The following is a 22,126-nucleotide window of genomic DNA, read 5'->3' on the forward strand; positions in this document are numbered from 1 at the left end:
TCTAATCCGTGGTTGTTTGTACAAACTGAAGTTGACAACACACGCACCCACCAAGCAATCAGTTACACGACAACTGAGTCTGATGATTGGCAATATCATGTGAGAGGTCACCTTTACCCACACCGGTTTCAAACTTCACGATGGGATGGGAGGTGCTGCTGTTTGTGCCTAATATCATAGGTAAGTCAACAATCGAAAGCTTCATTCTGAGCACCACCATTACGGGTGTTAGATTACAGTTACGGGTATGTCATGTCCTGCTAATAATGAAGAATGTTAGACAGAAGTTAGACTAGCTGACACGGACTGTATTCAACACACACGTCAAAGTGCATTATTTGTTTAAGGAGATAAGGGCCAAATCTGAGCTAGAGGCTCATTTGTTCGCTACCATGACTGCTTGCAGGCTTATGAGATAATAATATTATGTAATCTTTTCATGGCACCTCTCCGGGTTACGCGCTTAGTAGTACATACTCCCAACAGAGAAAAAAGACATGATGCAGAGAGAGATGTAGTTTTCATACTTAAAACATAAAATGTTGTTGTCATAACAGACATTATAGCAGTAAATGTAACCAGTTCATTGTGATTTTTTAGAAAAATATTATACTACTAGCTAGCAACCAGTTATTGCCACATACCAGTTATTGCCAACACCTGGTTGGAGTGCTTGCGAAGACAGTTTGATTTTAACTCTCGTAGCCTATCGCTTTAGTGATGTGTCAATATGTGAAATGCTACAAAAGTACAAATCAAGATGTCTGCTCAAGGGTTACAGCCAGCTGTCGGTGATATCTGGTACATAACTGGTCGCTAGCTAGTACTGAATAGTGAACAGTTATCCTCATGTAACAGTTATCAACAATATTTACATCAGTATCAATGAATGGAGGAGTAATTTTGTAAATACCGCTAAAGTGTGGCAATAACCGCTTGGTAGCCAGTAGCCACAAACAGAAACTATGTGCACTGGAAATCAAACTATGTATATATTGGACCTACATGCGCACAATGAAGAGTTATTAATATATAGTCTGCTATTACATAAAACAAATAACTATAGATGAACAGACAATAATTAATATTGGTGATGTTCATTTTGCATATACTGATTTCCTTCAATACACATGATATACAATTACAGAAAAAAGTAAAATCCAAACTGAGCCAAGAATTATGCCTTATTTCTTGCTTTTTGCTGAGGCAGTCTATGCTTGCAAAATCAGTTTAGACTTGAGGTGGATTCAGTTGTGATTAATTCATGTGATTAAGATCATGATTGGTGTATATGTGACAGTCAGATTGTGAAATCAGTCATTTCGTGAAATAACTAAATCGTGAATAACTAAAAATTTCAGTCATTTCGTGAAAGCCATCTTGCGTCATTTTGTGTAGCAACAATCAAAATGCTGCAGTCATTTCATGAAATTTCAATTCATTCATATGTGGTAAACAAGGGGTTTGGGAGGTGTGGGTGCCCTGGACACAGCAAGTGTCAGACAAACAGGTGTCACTGTTAGTGATGATAAGAGATGTTGAATTTATGATCCAGATTTGTAAATTAAGTTATAAAGTGAAATTTCATGAAGTGACTGAAGTATAATGATTGTTGTTACAAGAAAGACATGAAATGGCTGATCCACTTAGCCATTTCAAGAAGTGCCTGAGATTTCAAGTTATTTCACGAAATGACTGATTTCACAATCTGACTCAGTGACTGCAATATGTACTTTTATGGCATTTGTAGTTGGGATCCATAGTACATGTAATGCTAGTAGTATATGAGGAATTTGAGAATTGTAAATTGTAGTATATGATGTGCTCAGTTAAAATGCCTAGTTTCAGTTATAAATTGATGGCCTGATTTTAAGATATATGATTGAGTTTGTGGGTTCTTGGTAGACGTTCCATATAAGATCGTTTCTAATGAAAGGCCATTGGTATAATAAAATTTATTTACTCTTATAGAATCTGGGACATACAAAAAAATAATGATGTTCATCTTCAGTGGTGTGGCCACACAAACAATCTTCTCTCTCTGCTATACATGCATGTCTGTTGTGTTTGTCAGCACTGAGATTGCTACATCCTAAACTGAATTGATTTTGTGTTGCAGGTTACATCCGAATTGTGTTGGCCAGTGTTGCCATTATATTCTTCCACTACCCTGTCATTTGCACCATCCTTTATGGAATTTCAGTACTTTTAGATGGTAAGCAATGGTTTCAACAATGACTCATATTTTGTATGGTCACTGGAATGAAAGGTTGGGCGAGATGCGACTGAACTCTCAGAAGTATTGATATGAATATGAGTGTTAATATAACATATTTAAATTGTAATCCAAATCCTCTTGTCATTTCCAAACCAGTGTTGCTCTACAAGTCATGACCTTGTCACTGTCTTCATGAGCAAGTATATGGGAAGGCTCAGGGCTGATGTCATGTCATACTACATAGACGTTGTGGCTACATGTTGTGTTGTAGTTGACTCTTTTGATGGGCACTGATACCCAGGTTCTAGAGTGTTGATAAGCCATTCATCATTTCTAATCTCACCAGCTTAGCAATTAATCTAAAAGTAAGTGTAATATGATCCCATTTCATTTTAGAATTGTCAGTGGTTATGTTTCGTTTAATCTTAGGTATTAATTTTGGGAATGTCTCTCTCTGATGTGTTACCACCTTCTTGTGAAGGTCACAATGCTGGAAATAAAGTATGGATCAAGCTTTATCTGTTTGGTGAATATATTGCAGTGAGGATGCTAGTTTTCAAATCTTCAGGTTGTTTATTTCAGGTGTATTTTACTTTGATGCAACTTTGATTTGTAAATACTTCCCACAGGTATTAAATTAGTATAATTCATTAAACAATAAATACTGGGAATAATTCAATAATGCCTGTTGTAGGAGGTCACTTGTTGGACTGGGTAGTCAGTTCAATCACTTGGTGGTGTGTCATCATGCCATTATACCCCAACAATATTGCTTGTTCATCCACTAATCTGTCTGAGCCAGACCTTGTTATTTACTGTGGTGATATAACTGGGAAATGTGTTTGACAGTAAATTTATATATTTTAACTTTCCGTTTTTATTTTCTTTAGCTCCGTTAGTATTTAGTCAGCTCTGAGACACAATGGAAAGCTGTGACAATAGGAGCAGTCAACATCTATAGAACAATGTAGATATGCACCTCATTAATGAGGAATTATCAGACATGTTCCAGATAACATGAGTGTGGAAAACAGTTTGCACATTCTTAACTGACATGGTTGTGATGAGATGTTATGACATGATGACACACATGGAGACTAGTTTCAGTGTACACCAGTGTTGCCGATATACACGACACACTGACATGGTTGTGATGAGATGTTATGACATGATGACACACATGGAGACTAGTTTCAGTGTACACCAGTGTTGCCGATATACACGACACACTGACATGTTGGACATGCTATATATTACTACAAAACTGAGGAATCAGTTTTCTTACTAGCTCTATCAGATGGATGTCATCAGATATAGTTAGTACTCAGACAGTGGTGAACGTACTAGACCGTCAGTGTCTTGATTTGTAAATGATAGATATGTGGCTGTCCATCCCAACCATATGTAGACCCAGCCTTCTCACTGCTTTGTCACTAGTTAAAACTGTAGTGGATAGAATTATCCTATAATAATGAAAATACAAGTTCTGTCTATAGTGAACTTCTTTATTGCAATGAGTGTGACATTTCAATGTATGTATACTTGCTTGATAATGGTATTAGTAGCAACACCAAAAGATTGCACTCATTGCAAAAAAGAAGCTGACAATCAATAGAACTTGCTTTCCCTTCATCTTTACAACTTCTAAAATATATCTCAAACAGTATATCCTGCAATAGGCTGTGTGTGTTTTTAATGTGCAAGGCACAATAACATTATCATGTACTTATTTGGTCTTTTGCAGTCTGGTTGCAGCATGATATGACTGCTAACATGTGTACTACCTACACCATACAGGGTGTCTGTTTGTATTAAAACAGCTATGTTTACCTGTGTGATGGATAACGTGCCTCACTTACAGGTCAACTGAGGGCAGAAAATGTCCAGTGTGATAGACTTAGGTCAGAAGTTTAGGTCAACAAGGACAACTTCTTTTGGTCAACCACTGATTAATGATTGCAGAAACAGATAATAGAGTGTCAGTTCAAATCTAGAATGATTTTAGGGCGATGTTCACATTAAACTGGAAAATTTCAATGCAGTTTTTGAAGAAAATGAAGCATATGTCAGTAAAGTCACTTCCCTTCCTCCTTATGATTTTGTGTTTGTGAGCGCCTTGACATGATTATACCAGCTCACTCACCCAGCAGGAAGTAAAATTGTTTGGCCTGTAGGAAGTCAAAGAAGTGGCACAAAAATTGTTTCTATGTTTACCAAATATATAACAACTATTTTGTGTTTCCCCCAGGAATTGATGGGTATGCAGCAAGAAAACTAAACCAGACATCAATCTTCGGAGCATGGGTAATCTAAGAAATATTTATATATAACACAGTGACAGCCTTAATCCACATGCTACTCTTTCCAGTGAGATGTCCTGATAAACAAGGACTAGGAAATAAAGTTAAATGTACAGAGTAATCTCCCTTGGATTGCCGGTTTCAGCTCTAACAGAATTTCACTGTGTATATTGTTAAAATAGGTTATTAGTATTGGTCAAATGACTTTGATTCAACAGAGAGGTAATTCTAAATGATAGTAAGATTATAGGTACCATCTTGTTGGTTCAGGAGAGAGGTAATTCTAAATGATAGTAAGGTTATCAGTACCATCTTGTTGGTTCAGGAGAGAGGTAATTCTAAATGATAGTAAGGTTATCAGTACCATCTTGTTGGTTCAGCAGAGAGGTAATTCTAAATGATAGTAAGATTATTGGTACCATCTTGTTGGTTCAGCAGAGAGGTAATTCTAAATGATAGTAAGATTATTGGTACCATCTTGTTGGTTCAGGAGAGAGGTAATTCTAAATGATAGTAAGGTTATCAGTACCATCTTGTTGGTTCAGCAGAGAGGTAATTCTAAATGATAGTAAGATTATTGGTACCATCTTGTTGGTTCAGCAGAGAGGTAATTCTAAATGATATATCTATGCCTTTATGATATCACCCAGCAGGGTGACAATTACACTTCTGATACAGGTTTGTTGTGCATTCTGGTTTTTCATTTCCAGTTTGACGTTGTGATTGACAACTTCAGCAGAGGTCTGCTATGGTGTTCCCTGTACAAGGTATGGTGACACAGTTGTGTAGAGTTGGGGCACTGAACATGAGGCCATTTTGTGTGTATGAGGTGACAATAGAGGTGTATTCCCTGACACAGCTGTCACAGGGAATGAAACCACAACAAAATGTGGTTTTGTGCATCTATCATACTGAAATTTTCAAACACTTTAAGTTAATAAATCATATATCTCTGAGCTGGGATTATTTGTGTGAGTAACAGAATGATCTTTGACTACCTCTAAGTAACTACACATGTATAAACAAAATCCATGAAGAGATCATAGATACGATAACTCTTGCTGTTTGGCGGTGCGTCTGGGTAGCCAAGAGGTTAAAGTGTCTGAATGTCACATGAAATTGTTGGAATATTGCCAAAAGCTGCTTTAATCTAAACGCAAACATTCACAGTTGCACCTGATGGTATTTTTAACACAGTGTGACCAGTGTTAAGGAAGATGTACTCAGTCATTTTCATAACCAATATTCTGTATACCAGATTGTTTGTTGTGATGAGACATGACAAAAGGAGATTCTCCCAACAGATTAAACTGCACTAGTGACTGACTTACTGGATATTGTGTAGCCTGTCCTGTGTGTTGACCATCTGTGTATGAGACTGGTTCACTTATGCTGAGTGCCTCATGTGTTTCAGTGGGGCTACCTGGTCGTGTTTTTAGAATGGGTTACATTCATGAGCACACACAGCAGGGGCTCCAACTGGAAGGTGACAGAAGAGCATTTCCCTACCCTCGTCCAGCTGGTCATGGCTAATGGTAAGTTCCCTATCCTCATCCAGCTGGTCCTGGCTAATGGTGAGTTCCCTACCCTCGTCCAAATGATCATGGCTAATAGTGAGTTATCTACACTCATCCAACTGATCATGGCTAATGGTGAGTTATCTACCCTCGTTCAACTAATCATTGGTAATTGTTAGTTCCCTACCCTTGGTTGAACTGGTCATCGAAAAGTGGGTGTATGTTATAAAGTGTACCAGATGGAGCATGGTATGTTATAAAGTTTGCCAGATGGAGCATGGTATGTTATAAAGTGTACCAGATGGAGCATTGTAAAAGTGTACCAGATGGAGCATGGTATGTTATACAGTTTGCCAGAGGGAGGATGGTATGTTATAAAGTGTGCCAGATGGAGCATGGTATGTTATACAGTTTGCCAGAGGGAGGATGGTATGTTATACAGTTTGCCAGATGGAGCGTGGTATGTTATAAAGTGTGCCAGATGGAGCGTGGTATGTTATACAGTTTGCCAGAGGGAGGATGGTATGTTATAAAGTGTGCCAGATGGAGCATGGTATGTTATACAGTTTGCCAGAGGGAGGATGGTATGTTATAAAGTGTGCCAGGGTGAGGATGGTATGTTATAAGTATAGGAAAAAAACATGCCTCCGAGGTTTTGGTAGACAATGTTAAAACCATCGGGGTCGGGAAATCCCTCCCCCTCCGGTTTTACATTGTCTACCAAACCCAAGGAGAAGTGTTTTCTCTAACATATATACCATTAATGATGGGTAATTACAATGTAGATGATCATAACAGTGACTGAAGCGCGCTTAAAATCAATTCAATGAAAGTAACTATAAGTAGATAATTTAACCCCACCACTTTCGTCGACCCGGAGAATTGCGGTTCCAATCCTGTTTCGGAAAACCTTTGCTTTGTGAGTTTAATCTTGAACAATATTTTTCAGTTGATTTCAAACATTCATGTATCATTTGAATGTTAATGATCATATAAAGTTAGGAAAAGTTAAACCTGGGAAGTGGTCTTACTAACGGAAAGTAAAACCTGTCCTTCCAAAACAAAAACCTCAAACGCTGTTGTTCTGGGAAAACAAGAGATGACCTAATATGTAGTGTGAAGCACACTTTAGGTTTATATAGTGTGCCAGAGGTAGGATGGTATGTTATAAAGTGTGTGAGACAGAATATGCTATTATGTAAAGTCAGTCTAAGTAAACTTAGTCTCAGTGTTATTTGTTACACTCCACTACTGAGTCTAAGAAACCCTAGTAGATGGTTGCGTCAGGCAACCTTTGAGCGACCTATGACTGTCCAGTCAATAGTGAGACGATTAAACAGATTTGACCAATCAAACAACGGCTACTACTTAAGGATCGGAGGGACTTACAAAATATTCAGGTCACTGACACAGATCTGACACACATAAATCTGCATATAACACAGGTGTTTGACCTGCAGTATATATGCTATGGGATTTGTGTTGACATGGTTACCATTAGCTAATATTTCTGCAAGATGACATCCTTGAATATTGCCAAAAACACTGTTTTCAGTGACTGTTTACTCATGGTTGTCATGGTTGTATCGTGCGCTGTGTGCATCACCCGGAAACGATTATATGCTAAATAGCATATGGAATTGTTCGGTAATGAACTTTTTTGAGGTAAAAAGTTCCAAAGGTATGTGCGAATGTCTGCTTTCGCAATTTGGTAAGCTGTGTTCTGATTGGTCAATCTCAAAGGTTACCTAACACGTCCTCCCCTAAGGTTTTGTTAGACTCAGTAATGGAGTGTAACGAAAAGTACTGAGGCTAAGTTTACTTAGACTGGTTATAAAGTGTGCCAGAAGGTGGATGGTATGTTATAAAGTAAACAGAGTGTACCAGAGGGATGATTGTATGTTATAAAGTAAACAGTGTACCAGAGAGTGTGTTAGTGTGCTATAAATATAACTGTGTATTGCAGGCTTCAAGAGTCCCCTGGGATGCTATGCAGTGGGGAGCCTTCATATCCTGCCTATGTGGATGTACATGCATGAGATGGGGGTGCTGAGTCTCATTCTAGGGGTGCCAGATGTCTTCGTGTACGTGGGCATTGCAGTCTTTACCATAGGACGAACTATTTGCTTAAGTGTTGAGGTAGGAAGTCTGCAATTCATTGTATTATTTCTATTACAAAGGGCACATTTTAGTGCATGTTATTTGTTTCCTTCAAACAAATTTTGTTTTTGTGGTGAAAGCGATATCTGCACTACTCCATGTGAAATGTGTTACTCAATGTAGTGAACCCACATTATTGTACATTTGGAGTAATATCTCTCCTTTGTTTGGAAAGGACTAATTGTCGTTGCTCAAGCAGTGTGCTAAAAGTTTCCTAATTCTGTTGTCCAGTCAGGCTAGCTATGCCTGAAAGTTACCAGCCCACAAAAGAATTCACTAGTCAGGAATTTTAATGTAGAAATGCAAAAAGATTTCAACAATAGTAAGATAGTCAGCATGACACAGGATTCGTCCTTTAAGCTGCTTGTTTTTTTTTTTTCAGACAATAATCTTGCATGATTTAAAACTTTATTTATAATTAATTCAGAGAGAGTGATACATTTACAAAGTGGCCCCATGAAAATTTACTAGCCAGTCATGGAATTGTCTTTTAGATTTACAGGCTTTATGGGATTTTTACTAGTGAAGGCCTAGTGAGCCCAACCTATCGATTTATCAGCCAGTTGTAGGCAACACAGATCTGCTTGACAAACTGTGCTCACTTATTATGCAGTATTTATGTATTCATCTTTTTAACATGTAAATAGTCACCACTGGATGCCACTGGGGGCATGTATAATAATTTACACTCCGTCCTTTATAGATGATCCTTGTTGCACCACCTTTTGTAATATTCAATAAATCTTTATTGTGCACCTGTTTTAATTGTTTTTGAAGGCATAATCAAATGTTCATGTAGCTGAATACTGGCACATACAATAAAAGAATGGGGAGATGAACATTCATGGTAGAATTAAAGATAATGCGTCTCCAAGTATTGATTTTATAGTTGAGGGGTGGTGGGTAGCCTAGTGGTTAAAGCGTTTGCTCATCACACCGAGGACCTGGTTCTGTTCGCCACATCAGCAGAAAGTGTGAAGGCCATCTCTTGTGTCTCCCATTGTGACAGGACTCCACCAACCCATGCTTGCCACAAAAGGTGGCTATGCTTTTTGTAAGAGGTGACTAACAGGTGGTTAGGCTCGCTGACTTGGTTGACACATGTCATCGATTCCCAATTGTGCCAATCGATGCTCATGTTGTTGATCACTGGATTGTCTGGTCCAGATTTGATTATTTACAGACCCCCGCCATATAACGGGAATAGTGCTGATGGCGGCGTAAAACTAAACTCACTCTCACTCACTCACTCATTGTGATATCCCTACCTCCCTGACTCACTCCCCCACTCACTCACTTCCCCACCTCTGTCCCTCACTGACTGACTGTTGTGTGTTGCAGGTGTTCTATGTGTACCACTACATCAAGCACTTGGTGGACTGCCATGAGAAGTAATCGAGGTGCTGCATTTAGAAACATCAACATCCATAGCAACAACAAAACAAACAGAGGTCACTTAGCTCGCTCGATGTGGAAACTTGAGAGTGTTACGACTGTTTTGTTATAATTTGTTAAGCTTATACTATAGCAGGCACAAAGCATGATTTATTTGTTATTTTACATGATGTTTGTATTGACATTCCAGATGTGTTATAATGCAAGCGTTTATTCTATTTGAGAATGTGTGATATAGATAAGAGCTGTTATGTTTAGTTACAGCTAGTTTTGTGGAACACTGCATCGTAATATATGTATATTGTAGTTGATGGACAACTGACCATTTCTTCCTAACTGGCATGGTTAGGTTTACAAGAATGGACAACAAAGTCAAACTATGAGCAAGTCAGGAACCCAAGATGCTTTATATCTCCACATTGTTTCTAAGAAAATTTAGCATGGGTTAAAGACTAGTTCATATTCATATATTTTAAAAATATACTGGAAAACGCCTAAGATCAACCTTTTGTTACATTTTGTTGTTAGTGTTATCCAAAATATACATGTACTGAAATTACCAAAATCTAATACTCATTTATATATATGTGTGTCAGGAAACTTGCATAACAATTTATAGATGTTTGTTGATTTCTTAAATGGTGCACCTTTGATTTCCTTCATCATACCTCATCCACAATTCCATAAAAGTTCAGTGAGTGTGAATGAGTATTGCCTAACAGGTGTATAGAAAACATACATGGCCTGATCCTCAGAGAGAAGGGAGAGCACTGGCTGCTCTCACCAGCATCTGCTGTTTACTGATGTAAAATGCAGTTGTCAGGTTAGATAGGTATGATTATTTACACATTTTCAGTTCTCAAGATGAAAAGTTGTTGATCACTTTGTAGAGTCAATAGATGTAGCCATTAGTAGAACATGTCATTTAGTAGTATTTATTTCTTGGGTGTAGTTTGACTAGAGGCTGTTATCTGTGATATGAAATCATGTTTGATGATACAGAATAATGCTGATTGTTGGTTGCTGGTAACAACTTTCTGGTACATGGACGTTTTTAGAAAGGTTGGCTCTACTAACACACATAGACATTGTGTCTGAGACACAAGCATGTGTTACTGACAGTGTGTCTGAGACACAAGCATGTGTTACTGACAGTGTGTCTGAGACACAAGCATGTGTTGCTGACAGTGTGTCTGAGACACAAGCATGTGTTACTGACAGTGTGTCTGAGACACAAGCATGTGTTGCTGACAGTGCCTCAGATGCAAGCATATCTTACTGACAGTGTGTATCAGAGACATGTATGTGATGCAAAGTGACATGTCATTTTGATTGACTCACCTCAAGTTTGACTGACTTTTAAGAAAGAGTGGCCTTAATTTTGGCATTTGTGCGTGTGACATGAATTGATGAAAACATGCTCCATAGTTTCAAATGAAATTGTGTGTTTTGTAGTGTGTAGAAATGACACTGTGATGCAGTTGATTCAAGTTCTCTGCATTGACGTTGATTTTGATATTGAAATGATAATTTTCAGGGGAAAATGATACCTTTCCTGTATGATACAGTATTTACAATCATTAATATCATTAATATGAAAAAAATGGTATTTTAGCAGTAATTGCAGATTTAAGAAATGCATATTTTATTACATGTACTTTTTGATGGTTATACAGTCCTGACCTCTGTCTCAAACCTTTAATGGGGCACTGATGCGGAGCGAATAATGTTTCTCACCAATGGTCTAATTACGAATCCAAGCAGCAAATTGGTCAGCATCCGCTCCCTCGACTGTGACGTACAAAGGGACTGGGCTCCTGTCCACATTAGCAGAATTTCTTCACCCTAAAAAGTGAGGAGACCGGATGCCCATCACATGCCGTTATTTCAAAATATCCATGGTATTCCTTATTTGATTGTAACAAAATATCCTAGCAGTATTTTTTTTCCTGATGCCTGGATGGTATAGTGACTGATCCAATTTGATCCTATTTCTGTGTTTTTTACCTCGACATTTAATCATGTCATGTGAAAATATGATGTCTACATACACGTAGCAAGCCATTTGTTTCATATAAGTCTGAAAGATTGCAAAGCTTTATATTTAGACAGTTTTGAGGGTTGGCCCAACTGTCATCATATGTAAACATTGGTATCTATGGCTCTGGTTTATTATCCATGATAACAACAGACACACAGTTGATTTTTCTGAATTATCTGAACTAATAATGACAACTTTGCCATTGGTAGAGAAATCTGAAACTTTTCTTATGTGAGAAAAACTGATTATACCCATTTGCCCAGGTACACAGCAAATACCTATGTGCATTTCTTATGTAAAAATGAAGTTCCGTTGGTATCCTCAAAACAGTTTTGGCCCAAAGTGTTTTCAAGCTGCATGCGACACAGAGATTACATCTTCTGTCTTGTAACTCGCGTTTGATGGTGTAAACCTACACGTGTTATTTGTCATTCACTTTGATGGTCAGTTAATGAATTTATAATGGGTATAAATAGTGGTAACACCACTAAAGTTACTCGACATAGGTTCCCATTTGGCGTTTCTCCTGTCTGGTGTAAATACTCAACATTATAAATTAAGGTCTGTAGTGGCAAATGTATTGTATGTTATGTAATATGTGCATGAAAGTGATGCAAGAGGGTTTATCAGCTGAGTTACAAAACAAACATCGATCAAAGGATTAACCGATAACACAAATTTTGATTAATTACTTTCACAGCGGATTTGTCAAAATGGCAGTGTTTATGAGTGTAGATATATGTAATCTATACTGAATACTCCCTGTCGTATAGTATGAGTGTAAAAACAACATCCTTCCTACAAAGAATTAACTGCCACTGCCTTGATTGATTGATTGATTGATTGATTGATTGATTGATTGATTGATTGATTGATTGATTGATTGATTGATTGATTGATTGATTGATTGATTGATTCTCATTATTGGCTAACTAATGGCGGACATCATACAGTTAGTTGCCAGGTGTGCTGTTCTGGGTGACCATTGAGATTATGTATACATGTACACCAGTGTGAAAATTTTTCAAACAATGTGTCACTTTTCCACATAGTAGACTGTTGAAAGACACAAGACATAGAGCAGGATTATTTACCAGCTGCAGATGAATGGATTATCGTTCTTTTATGTGGATATTGATGGATACATTCCTGAACGAGGTAATAGCCTGACATTGTTGCTATAACTTTCGTCTGTCTTAAATTTAATATTTGCATTTTGTTTTAATTTATTTCTTGTAGCATTCAGCAGAATCCGTATTACAGAAAACATGCACTAGGTCGCGAATAGGGTGTGTGTGAAATATGATTCACGTTGGCAATCTTTACAATGTTTAGATATTAAAATCATGTTAGAAATTCACTGTAAGTATAAGCAGACCGTGTGGGGGTTTTTTTTAATTAACTTTCAAAATGCATACAAATGTGACAAGGAACTAATTAGGTTTATAAGACAAAATATAAAGACGTACACTGACCTAGTTATTTTTCAGTCCTAACATCTTTTATACCACTGGCAGATGAGTAAACTTCAAGGTGTTTGATTTGTTTTCATAGTATCAAAGTAAAATGACTTCATCTTTGTTGATCAGTCTACACATAAACTATCAATTGCACATATGGGAGGCGTAGCAGACATCATGAAGCAGTCACGAATTCTGGGATATCATCCAGGTACTCACGGGAGAAAAACAATAAAGTAAAAAACCACCAGTCCACGGAAATTGCTCTGCATCAGTGCCTTAAGTGAGCTGCTCTCGTCCTTACAGGAGAGCTGCTCTCGTCCTTACAGGAGAGCTGCTTTACCATGCTGTCATCTCCATAGGAGAGCTGTTTTACCATGCTGTCATCTCAGTATGAGAGCTGCTTTACCATGCTGTCATCTCTATATGAGAGTCCTTACCATGCTTTCATTTCTATAGGAGAGCTGTTTTACCGTGTTATTATCTCCATAGGAGAGTTGCTCTACCCATGCTGTCATCTCTATGGGAGAGCTGCTTTACCATGCTGTCATCTATATGGGAGAGCTGCTTTACCATGCTGTCATCTCTATGGGAGAGCTGTTTTACCATGTGGTCATCTCTATGGGAGAGCTGCTTTACCATGCTGTCATCTCTATGGAAGAGCTGCTTTACCATGCTGTCATCTCTATGGGAGAGCTGTTTTACCATGCTGTCATCTCTATGGGAGAGCTGCTCTACCATGCTGATATCTCTGTATGAGAGCTGCTGTACCATGCTGTCATCTCTATGGGAGAGCTGCTTTACTATGCTGTCATCTCTATGGAAGAACTGCTTTACCATGCGGTCATCTCTATGGGAGAGCTGTTTTACCATGCGGTCATCTCTATGGGAGAGCTGCTTTACCATGCTGTCATCTCTATAGGAGAGCTGTTTTACCATGCTGTCATCTCTATGGGAGAGCTGTTTTACCATGCGGTCATCTCTATGGGAGAGCTGCTTTACCATGCTGTCATCTCTATGGAAGAGCTGCTTTACCATGCTGTCATCTCTATGGAAGAGCTGTTTTACCATGCTGTCCTCTCTATGGGAGAGCTGCTTTACCATGCTGTCATCTCTATGGGAGAGCTGCTTTACCATGCTGTCATCTGTATGGGAGAGCTGTTTTACCATGCTGTCATCTGTATGGGAGAGCTGTTTTACCATGCGGTCATCTCTATGGGAGAGCTGCTTTACCATGCGGTCATCTCTATGGGAGAGCTGCTTCACCATGCGGTCATCTCTATGGAAGAGCTGCTCTACTATGCTGTCATCTCTATGGGAGAGCTGCTTTACCATGCTGTCATCTCTATGGGAGAGCTGCTCTACCATGCTGATATCTCTGTATGAGAGCTGCTCTACCATGCTGTCATCTCTATGGGAGAGCTGCTTTACTATGCTGTCATCTCTATGGAAGAGCTGCTCTACCATGCTGTCATCTCTATGGGAGAGCTGCTTTACTATGCTGTCATCTCTATGGAAGAGCTGCTCTACCATGCTGTCATCTCTATGGGAGAGCTGCTTTACCATGCTGTCATCTCTATGGGAGAGCTGCTTTACCGTGCTGTCATCTCCATAGGACAGCTGCTATACCAGAAGAGATGCTTCTCATCTATATAGCAGATCTGCTTTACTATGCATGTTGTTGCTATAGGAGAGCTGTTATACCATGCTATCACCCCTGAGTGAGACATGCTTACAATGTTCTCACCCCTGTATGGGATGTGCTTACAATGCTCTCATCCATGTATGTGACCTTTATCATGCCCCTCATCCATTTACGTGACATGCTTGCAAAGCTCTTATCCCTGTATGTGACACATTTACCATCCTCTCATCTGTGTATTTTACATGCTTACAATGCACTCATCCATGTATGTGACATGCTTACAATGCACTCATCCATGTATGTGACATGCTTACAATGCACTCATCTATGTATGTGACAAGCTTACAATGCACTCATCCATGTATGTGACATGCTTACAATGCACTTATCACTGTATATGACACATTTACCATGCTCTTGTTGGTATGCAATCAAAGAGATTTCATTCTTTTCACCTGTACAGTTTTGGTGTACAGATGCACTAGTTACATACCCAGATATATTTTTGACTTCATTATTCCAAAGTGCAAAAAATCTGTAAATTATCATGAACTTCTGCATTCTGTGTGGAAACATCCAGTCCTTTAAAGCCAGTCCCAGCTGTGTGCATGTACTACTGGTTGAGGCAGGGATGGTGGCCACATACCACATTGTGGTTAAGGACCAATCAGGGCTGAGTATACCAGTGCACATGGTTGATGAACAATGTCCATCACCAAGATGACATGCAGTCAGTAAGATCACACACTCCAGTGTCTGAGATCCATCTGACATGGGGACTGGAGAACCCATAGAAAAATGTTCTTGTTTCTTGTTACTGCCCAGCCCCAAAATTCAACACAACCCTGAGATTTTTTTATATTTTCACACTAGAAAAAATGCAACTTCAACTCTCAAAATGTGCATGAATTTTTTTACACTTTTCTATCATAGAAAAGGTGTAAATCTCCACAGAAATCAAGGGGATTTGGACATAAAATATAAAACTAAAATCCAGGTGCCTGCCCCATATTTCTTTGAAAATAATGATAAGTAACGAAAATAAATGTTTATGCAATTACCAATCAAGAAATAAGAACACAAGCATTTAGAACACAGAAAGTTTCAAGTGATTTATCTTTATGTACCAAAAGCCTCTTGTGGCTGCAGTTGTGTATTCATTCACAAGAATTACGTTCTTGAAGTCCACTGTGCAGTTATGCAGACTGAATAATGAAGTTGGATTCTAATAAAGGTCTGGCATCGAATGTTATCCTCAAGTTCAGAATATTATATTGATTGTGTTCTGTATCTACCACTTATTGTGATATGGTGATGTGAGATCACTTTTAATATATTTATCAACATTGCCTACTCCCTTTGAAGAATTATGAACAGATAGGACATGACAAACACCCACATCATCTATCTGGGGTGCTTTGTGGAACCTGCAATCTGACTGATTGTAGTGTAGTTTCTGGGACATCCCTTGCAACCTGGAAAGTTGGCTGAGAGTTTTGCATAATAAGAACAAGCGCCAGTTAGACTGGCAGTGGGTAAGCAATTACAATAACTTGGTTCCATTCCAGTTTTTAATATATTTTTGAAGAAACATTTAAAGATGTTTTGTACTTTTATTCTTTTTTAATAAATATTTTATCAGTATCTTTCTGACTTGTGTATCTGTACATGATCAATGTGATTGTCAGTCATATAATCACAATCAGATTTTCACCTCCCCTGACTGAAAGTCAAATACATACCAAGTTGCACTGACGTCAGGGTTCCCACAAAGTGTGGAAAAACTGGAAATTTCAGTCTTTGAAAAATCATGGAATTTGAAAAAAAATGGATGAAATCAGGGAAAAATGGGGGAATAATCTTGGCTTTTATTATCCAGCAAGACTGTATATCTTAGCAGTACTACAAGAGCTATGGCAGCAATAGTATCTGCATTGTTTGCATATATGTTAATGCTTGCTTAGTATATGTGGTACTAAAATTCTATATATTAATACGTATTCAATGTTTGATGGACAGCTTTTATTTAGTATATGGGGAAATATTTAGGATGTTGTTTTATTTCAGACACTGTAAAATATGTTTAAAGGTATGGAAATAACCTTATGACATACATAGGCAGACGCAGAGGGGCAGAGGGGGATGGGGTGAAAATGAACTGTGCTCCTTCAGCCGCCTGTGACATGTATTCTTGTGTCTGGAAAAAGCAATACATGTCTTGAAAAATCATGGCTATATCATGTAATTATTTTTCATAATGTTTCCCAACTCTAAGATTGCTTCCGACACAAAAGAAGATACAATGTTTTGTTTATTGTTTGGGGGGGTAGGGGTGGGGAGTTCATTTTTTGTGTGTGTTTTTATATGTGTATGTACATTTAATAAAACAAACTCTTAACTTTCCAAAAGTAATACAGCCAGTTGTGCTAATAGATCGTTAAAAGTAGCTTTCATTGAGACCACACATGTTTATTTAGTCTATAAAGATAATATGTGAAATATATATCTATATAATTTGATAGTAAATCAGAAGACCTAAATGGATCTGTTTATTCCTCAAAAACCTGGAAATAAATTATGTCAGTGATTTGTTACTGCTAAATATTTTTATTGAATAAGTTATATTGATTTTAAAATCAGCTGACTTTACATGCTCACCTGTGTCCCATAAGCTGATTGCTGATGTGCCATTTAGGTGGCATCAAATCCTAGCACTTCATAATGAGCAAGCAGAAGAGACGTTCCAACCCTTAAAGATAGTTGTAGAAGGAGTTGATACCGACAGTACCATTGGTGAAACACACTTTTCTGGGGTGAAATGCTCATTTCTCATGAGAGCTTCGGATAGTGATTTTGTACGTCTTGATTCATCTGATTGATGTCAGGTTCAACATCATCATCTAATATTGGCGTTAACTCTGGTGATCATAATGCGCTTGAAGGCAAAGATGGCATCAGATTGTCCACTACTCCACCGGGACATGCTCGTACTCCACAGTGCAACATCATGCATGGTCCTTTGTAGAAAGTTGTCAGATCACATACAGATCACATCACCAATGAAACATATATGTTTCCAGTGTACATGACTTAAAACATCATAAAACAAAATTGTCAGCTATACCAGTAAGGAAAGAAATAATAATGAAGGAAACTCATACAGTGAATGGTAAGAGACAGATGACACAGAATTTTGAAAGAAATATATGAGATATTGTTGTTTTGTGGTGCAAGCAATATGGAATGTGTTTCTTAGCAACAATTTCTCAACACCGATTCAGGGATCTACTGACCTTACTGTATTTTGATGGCAAAGAAGTCAGAGGCGTGGAAAGAATAAGCTTTCACCCATCTGGGAAATGTGAAAGGAGTTTCATGCATGTATGGGCTTATATGTACCTGGACGCAATATGACAGTAGATTAACAGTGAGCACCATTTCATGGCAGATGCTCCTTCATTCAATGTACTCGTGCCATATTTAATAACTATGGCTAAACTGTTTTGGCTTGTCAGTTCAAACAACTGTTATTCTATTCGATCTTTGCCCTATAGTGGAAAGGAAGGCAGAAGTGTCGAAGTTCAAATGGGCAGAAAGATTACATTGTAACTCTGTAGACCTTACTTACAGTAAAATCGTAATATCACTGCAGATAACTTCTTCATTGATCATGCACATAGACCGGAAGGTTTTTCCATTGGTCTGGCGTAGGTTGGCACCGTCAGACAGAACAAGGGGTTCCTCCTTTCAGTATTCAGCACCAAGAAAGCCCGTTGAGATTTAAGTTATCAATGACATCAGTGAATGAGAAATGTGAGTTCCTTCAAGCCACAGAAGAGGCACTCATTCGTCCGCTTGTCAACAGAAGGGAAATGCCAATACCACGTTTGCTTAGAAAAACTTTGCAGGGTGATAACCATTGTTATGGATATACAACTTCTTTTATTTCTGTGAAGGCGATCTTTCGACACAGATAGATTCTAAAGTTAGCATCCTTGATAACGACATTAGAATCTGTGTCGAAACGTTGCTTTGACAGAATAAAAGAAGTCGCATATCCATAACAATTATCATCATTCTTCAACTACTCAACTTTTAAAAGGCCCACCAAAGAAGCAGATTAATCGTTTGTTAACAGAAAAGTGTCAACGTCAGTTTAAGCCAATATTGCCGTGTTTAGAAATGCACAGTTGAAGCATTGCTGTAGTGTTCACCCACAGGCCCCCACTGAGGGTAAGAAAATCGATAATCTAAGTCCCGGTTTACTATCCAAACCCCTACTACATAACATGGTATGTACAAGGGAGGTTTTCTGACCCGCAGTAGGGGCCAAGGTGCTCATCGTCGGGTCCGGCCCCAACTTCTGGAGAGCGTTCCCTCACCACTTGCTGGCCTATGTCCTCGGCGTATATGAGCGTCCTTCCATGGACCGCTTTTTTCCACCATACTGTAAAGTATTGGAGGTTTTTTTGACATGTCGTTAATTCATATTTTGAGTTTACTTTTTCGGTTAATGAGCAAAAACCATTAGCTTTAAGACATGTAAGATAATAAAAAAATAGAACAATGTAAAATGGTCAAAGGTTTACAAGTCTCTCTATGATGCTGCAGTACATGGAATAGTCCTGCTATACAGGACATTCTAAACATTCTAAACATTGGAAAGCTAAAACATGAAACACTACCCGATCAGTTCACGTCTCCCTCACCCTGCTCCGTTGATATGTCGGAATGACTATGACCATTCGTGTAAATTTGAGACTTGCTCTGTTAGAGATCAATACTCCGCTTGCATCGAAAATACGGTACTCTCATCTCCAGTATACGTTATCGCATATCAAAGGTGTTTGTCAGGTCTAGTTAACCAGGACTGGAAATGAAGTTCCACTGACGGACAAAAACATGGTCCTATATACATGTATACAAGTTGTCATTAATGCAGGGTCAAATGGTCTATAGCACATGTAAAGAAAATAAACAGACTTAGTAGTGTCATCATAATGACCATGTTCCACCATGAAAACCACGCAATGCTTGCAGGAATGGTTCTGCTATACCTTCAGCAGGAGTTACCCCTGCCCAAACAATGACCGTCCCTTCGCCATATCGGTTATGCGGGGCTCCAGTTGCATTCATGATTCATTCTCCATTGCGACGATAAATACTCGGCCGACCACCATGGGAAGACAAGATGATGCTTTCATATATGAAGCGCTCACGACTTTGATTCCACCGGTCATGATGTTCACGGTTTGACAACACGCCCGATTCATGTGTCTTGACGCAGTAACTTTGTAAAAGACTCTCAAAATACATGTATTATCATACGAGCCAAACTTCACGCAAGTTTTATGGTTGACCCTCAGAACTGCAATAAAATCGATTTGACAAGCAAACAATGGTAGTTTTCTTCGATGTGAGAGGGGACACTAATCCTGACTGTTTCATTGAAGCAAGCTGTAGTTGCACTTGATGGTGTGTGACATGCACAGTCACAAACAGAGACTGACGATTAACACAACTGTATGATTCCAGTAAAGTGATTTGAAAGTGAGAACAAAGTTCACAAATGTCAGAAGAAAAAACTACGTTTTTCACGTTTAAGGTCTCAGTGGATATTTCTTTCAGTTCATGTTAACAGCTGTTAACATATGCTTATACTGCAGGTGCGGTTATTCGTTCAATAGGCTTGAGTTTGTTATGACTGAATTTAACAGTGGAAATATGACTGTTTATTAAGTAATCCTATACATGACTATACAAAGCAATAATTTCTTTGCTAAACTTTTGTTTTTCATATATTTTCACAAAGAAATATTACATTTTGATGACAACTAAATATCTAAAATGACTCCCAAATATAAACATAGTGAGTCACCATGACTCCCATTTTTAAAGTCTGTGTAAAACATGATGATGTCTACTCCATCTCAAACGCATTTGACTGCGACGTTGTGGACGAACTGCGGGTCGCCTAAAGATGAATCCAGATTCACACAAACGTCGATGATCGGTGTTCCTGGATATTCTTACAAATTTAACACTGGAGATCTGAAGGTCTGTGCGTTAAGGAATCTGTTAATTACTACTCGTGAAGGTCCCGGGCTAGAATAGATCTTCAGCAACCCATGCTTGCCATAAAGGCGACTATGCTTGTCGTAAGAGGCGACTAACGGGATCGGGTGGTCAGGCTCGCTGACTTGGTTGACACATGTCATCGGTTCCCATTTGCGCAGATCGATGCTCATGTTGTTGATCCCTGGATTGTCTGATCCAGACTCGATTATTTACAGACCGCCGCCATATAGCTGGAATATTGCTGAGTGCGGTGTAAAACTAAACTCACTCACTCACTGTTAATTACTTGACGCAGTGTTAATCATGTGCCTATCATCTCGGACAGTTGTGACACTGGGGCGACCTGGTCGAAGTGCATGTTCCATGGATCCACTGGCTTGAAATCTCTGCCACAGCCTACCAACAACACTCTGACTCCCATTACATTCCAAAAGTTCTATAGTCCGAGCCCTTTCAGAAAGTGTGAAGAAACCCGTCTCATCTTAAGCTGCGATTTCAAACAGGTAGCGAAACAGTGAACGACATTGAAAAAAGATTCAATGCGTGTGTATCGTCCTCCACTTTCCATGGGTGGGGAGAGTTGCACGTGCAAATCATTGACATGCAGTGGAAGATGGCTTTCCACATTGACAGTCTGAATACAAAATGTGACGTTGTAACAATATTAGTATGTATCGGAAGTGCAAGAATAACGACATCTCAACGGACCGATGATTTCTTTTCCCCATATTGTTAAAAAATGTTTGCAAAACATTCAGTTGTATACTTATCAAACAAAAACAAAGATTTTACAACTATAGTGTTACCAATAGCTTGACCCTTCATTAACGACGCCTAGTATGTATTTATATTGCTTGTGTTTCATGTCCGATAGTAACGAGTCATCAAGAGATGACATATTCCCTATTCCCCGACTCTCGCTTATTTGAAAAATTCATGTGAATCCTACCCCTTGAAAGAAATTCACCCATCCCTGTACTGAGTCCAAATTTAACTCCTTCCATGGAAACTAATTTTGCTTCTTCGGAAATCCGTAATATCAAAAGGCATCACTTCAATATTTGGGTAATGTGCATGCAAAGTTTCGAAAAGATATAATGTATGCTTTTAGTCCTGCTTCTCCCATCAACTGAGGTACAGTGCAATGATATTATCACGCGAAATGAAATATAATATCTGCTTTATTACTCACCCCATGAAGATATCACTGTCAGATAAGTCTACAATGTTATTACACGTAGACATGATTAATGCATACTGTCTAATAACATTGCCTGATGCTGGACGTATGACGTCATGATGTTTATTAAAT

At 38.5% G+C, this 22,126-nt stretch overlaps 1 protein-coding gene across 1 annotated transcript; it reads left to right on the forward strand.

Annotated features, from left to right (window-relative positions):
* Positions 1–46: 46 nt before the first annotated feature.
* LOC137282260 (uncharacterized) lies at positions 47–11,194 on the forward strand. Its single transcript, XM_067813993.1, has 7 exons — positions 47–180; positions 2,120–2,215; positions 4,467–4,522; positions 5,229–5,285; positions 5,933–6,053; positions 8,002–8,174; positions 9,537–11,194. Exons 1-7 carry the CDS (start codon positions 141–143, stop codon positions 9,588–9,590), a joined length of 597 nt encoding a protein of 198 aa, XP_067670094.1. The 5' UTR covers positions 47–140; the 3' UTR covers positions 9,591–11,194.
* Positions 11,195–22,126: the final 10,932 nt, after the last annotated feature.

This window comes from Haliotis asinina, chromosome 1, assembly GCF_037392515.1.
Source record: "Haliotis asinina isolate JCU_RB_2024 chromosome 1, JCU_Hal_asi_v2, whole genome shotgun sequence".
NCBI classification, from domain to species: Eukaryota; Metazoa; Mollusca; class Gastropoda; order Lepetellida; family Haliotidae; genus Haliotis; species Haliotis asinina.

Excerpts from the sequence above, each read along its gene's own strand:
- LOC137282260 (XM_067813993.1), top strand. The coding sequence starts at position 141 with ATGGGATGGGAGGTGCTGCTGTTTGTGCCTAATATCATAG. Across the intron at positions 181-2,119 it reads GTTTGTGCCTAATATCATAG|GTTACATCCGAATTGTGTTG; the intron begins GTAAGTCAACAA and ends TTTGTGTTGCAG. Across the intron at positions 8,175-9,536 it reads CTATTTGCTTAAGTGTTGAG|GTGTTCTATGTGTACCACTA; the intron begins GTAGGAAGTCTG and ends TGTGTGTTGCAG.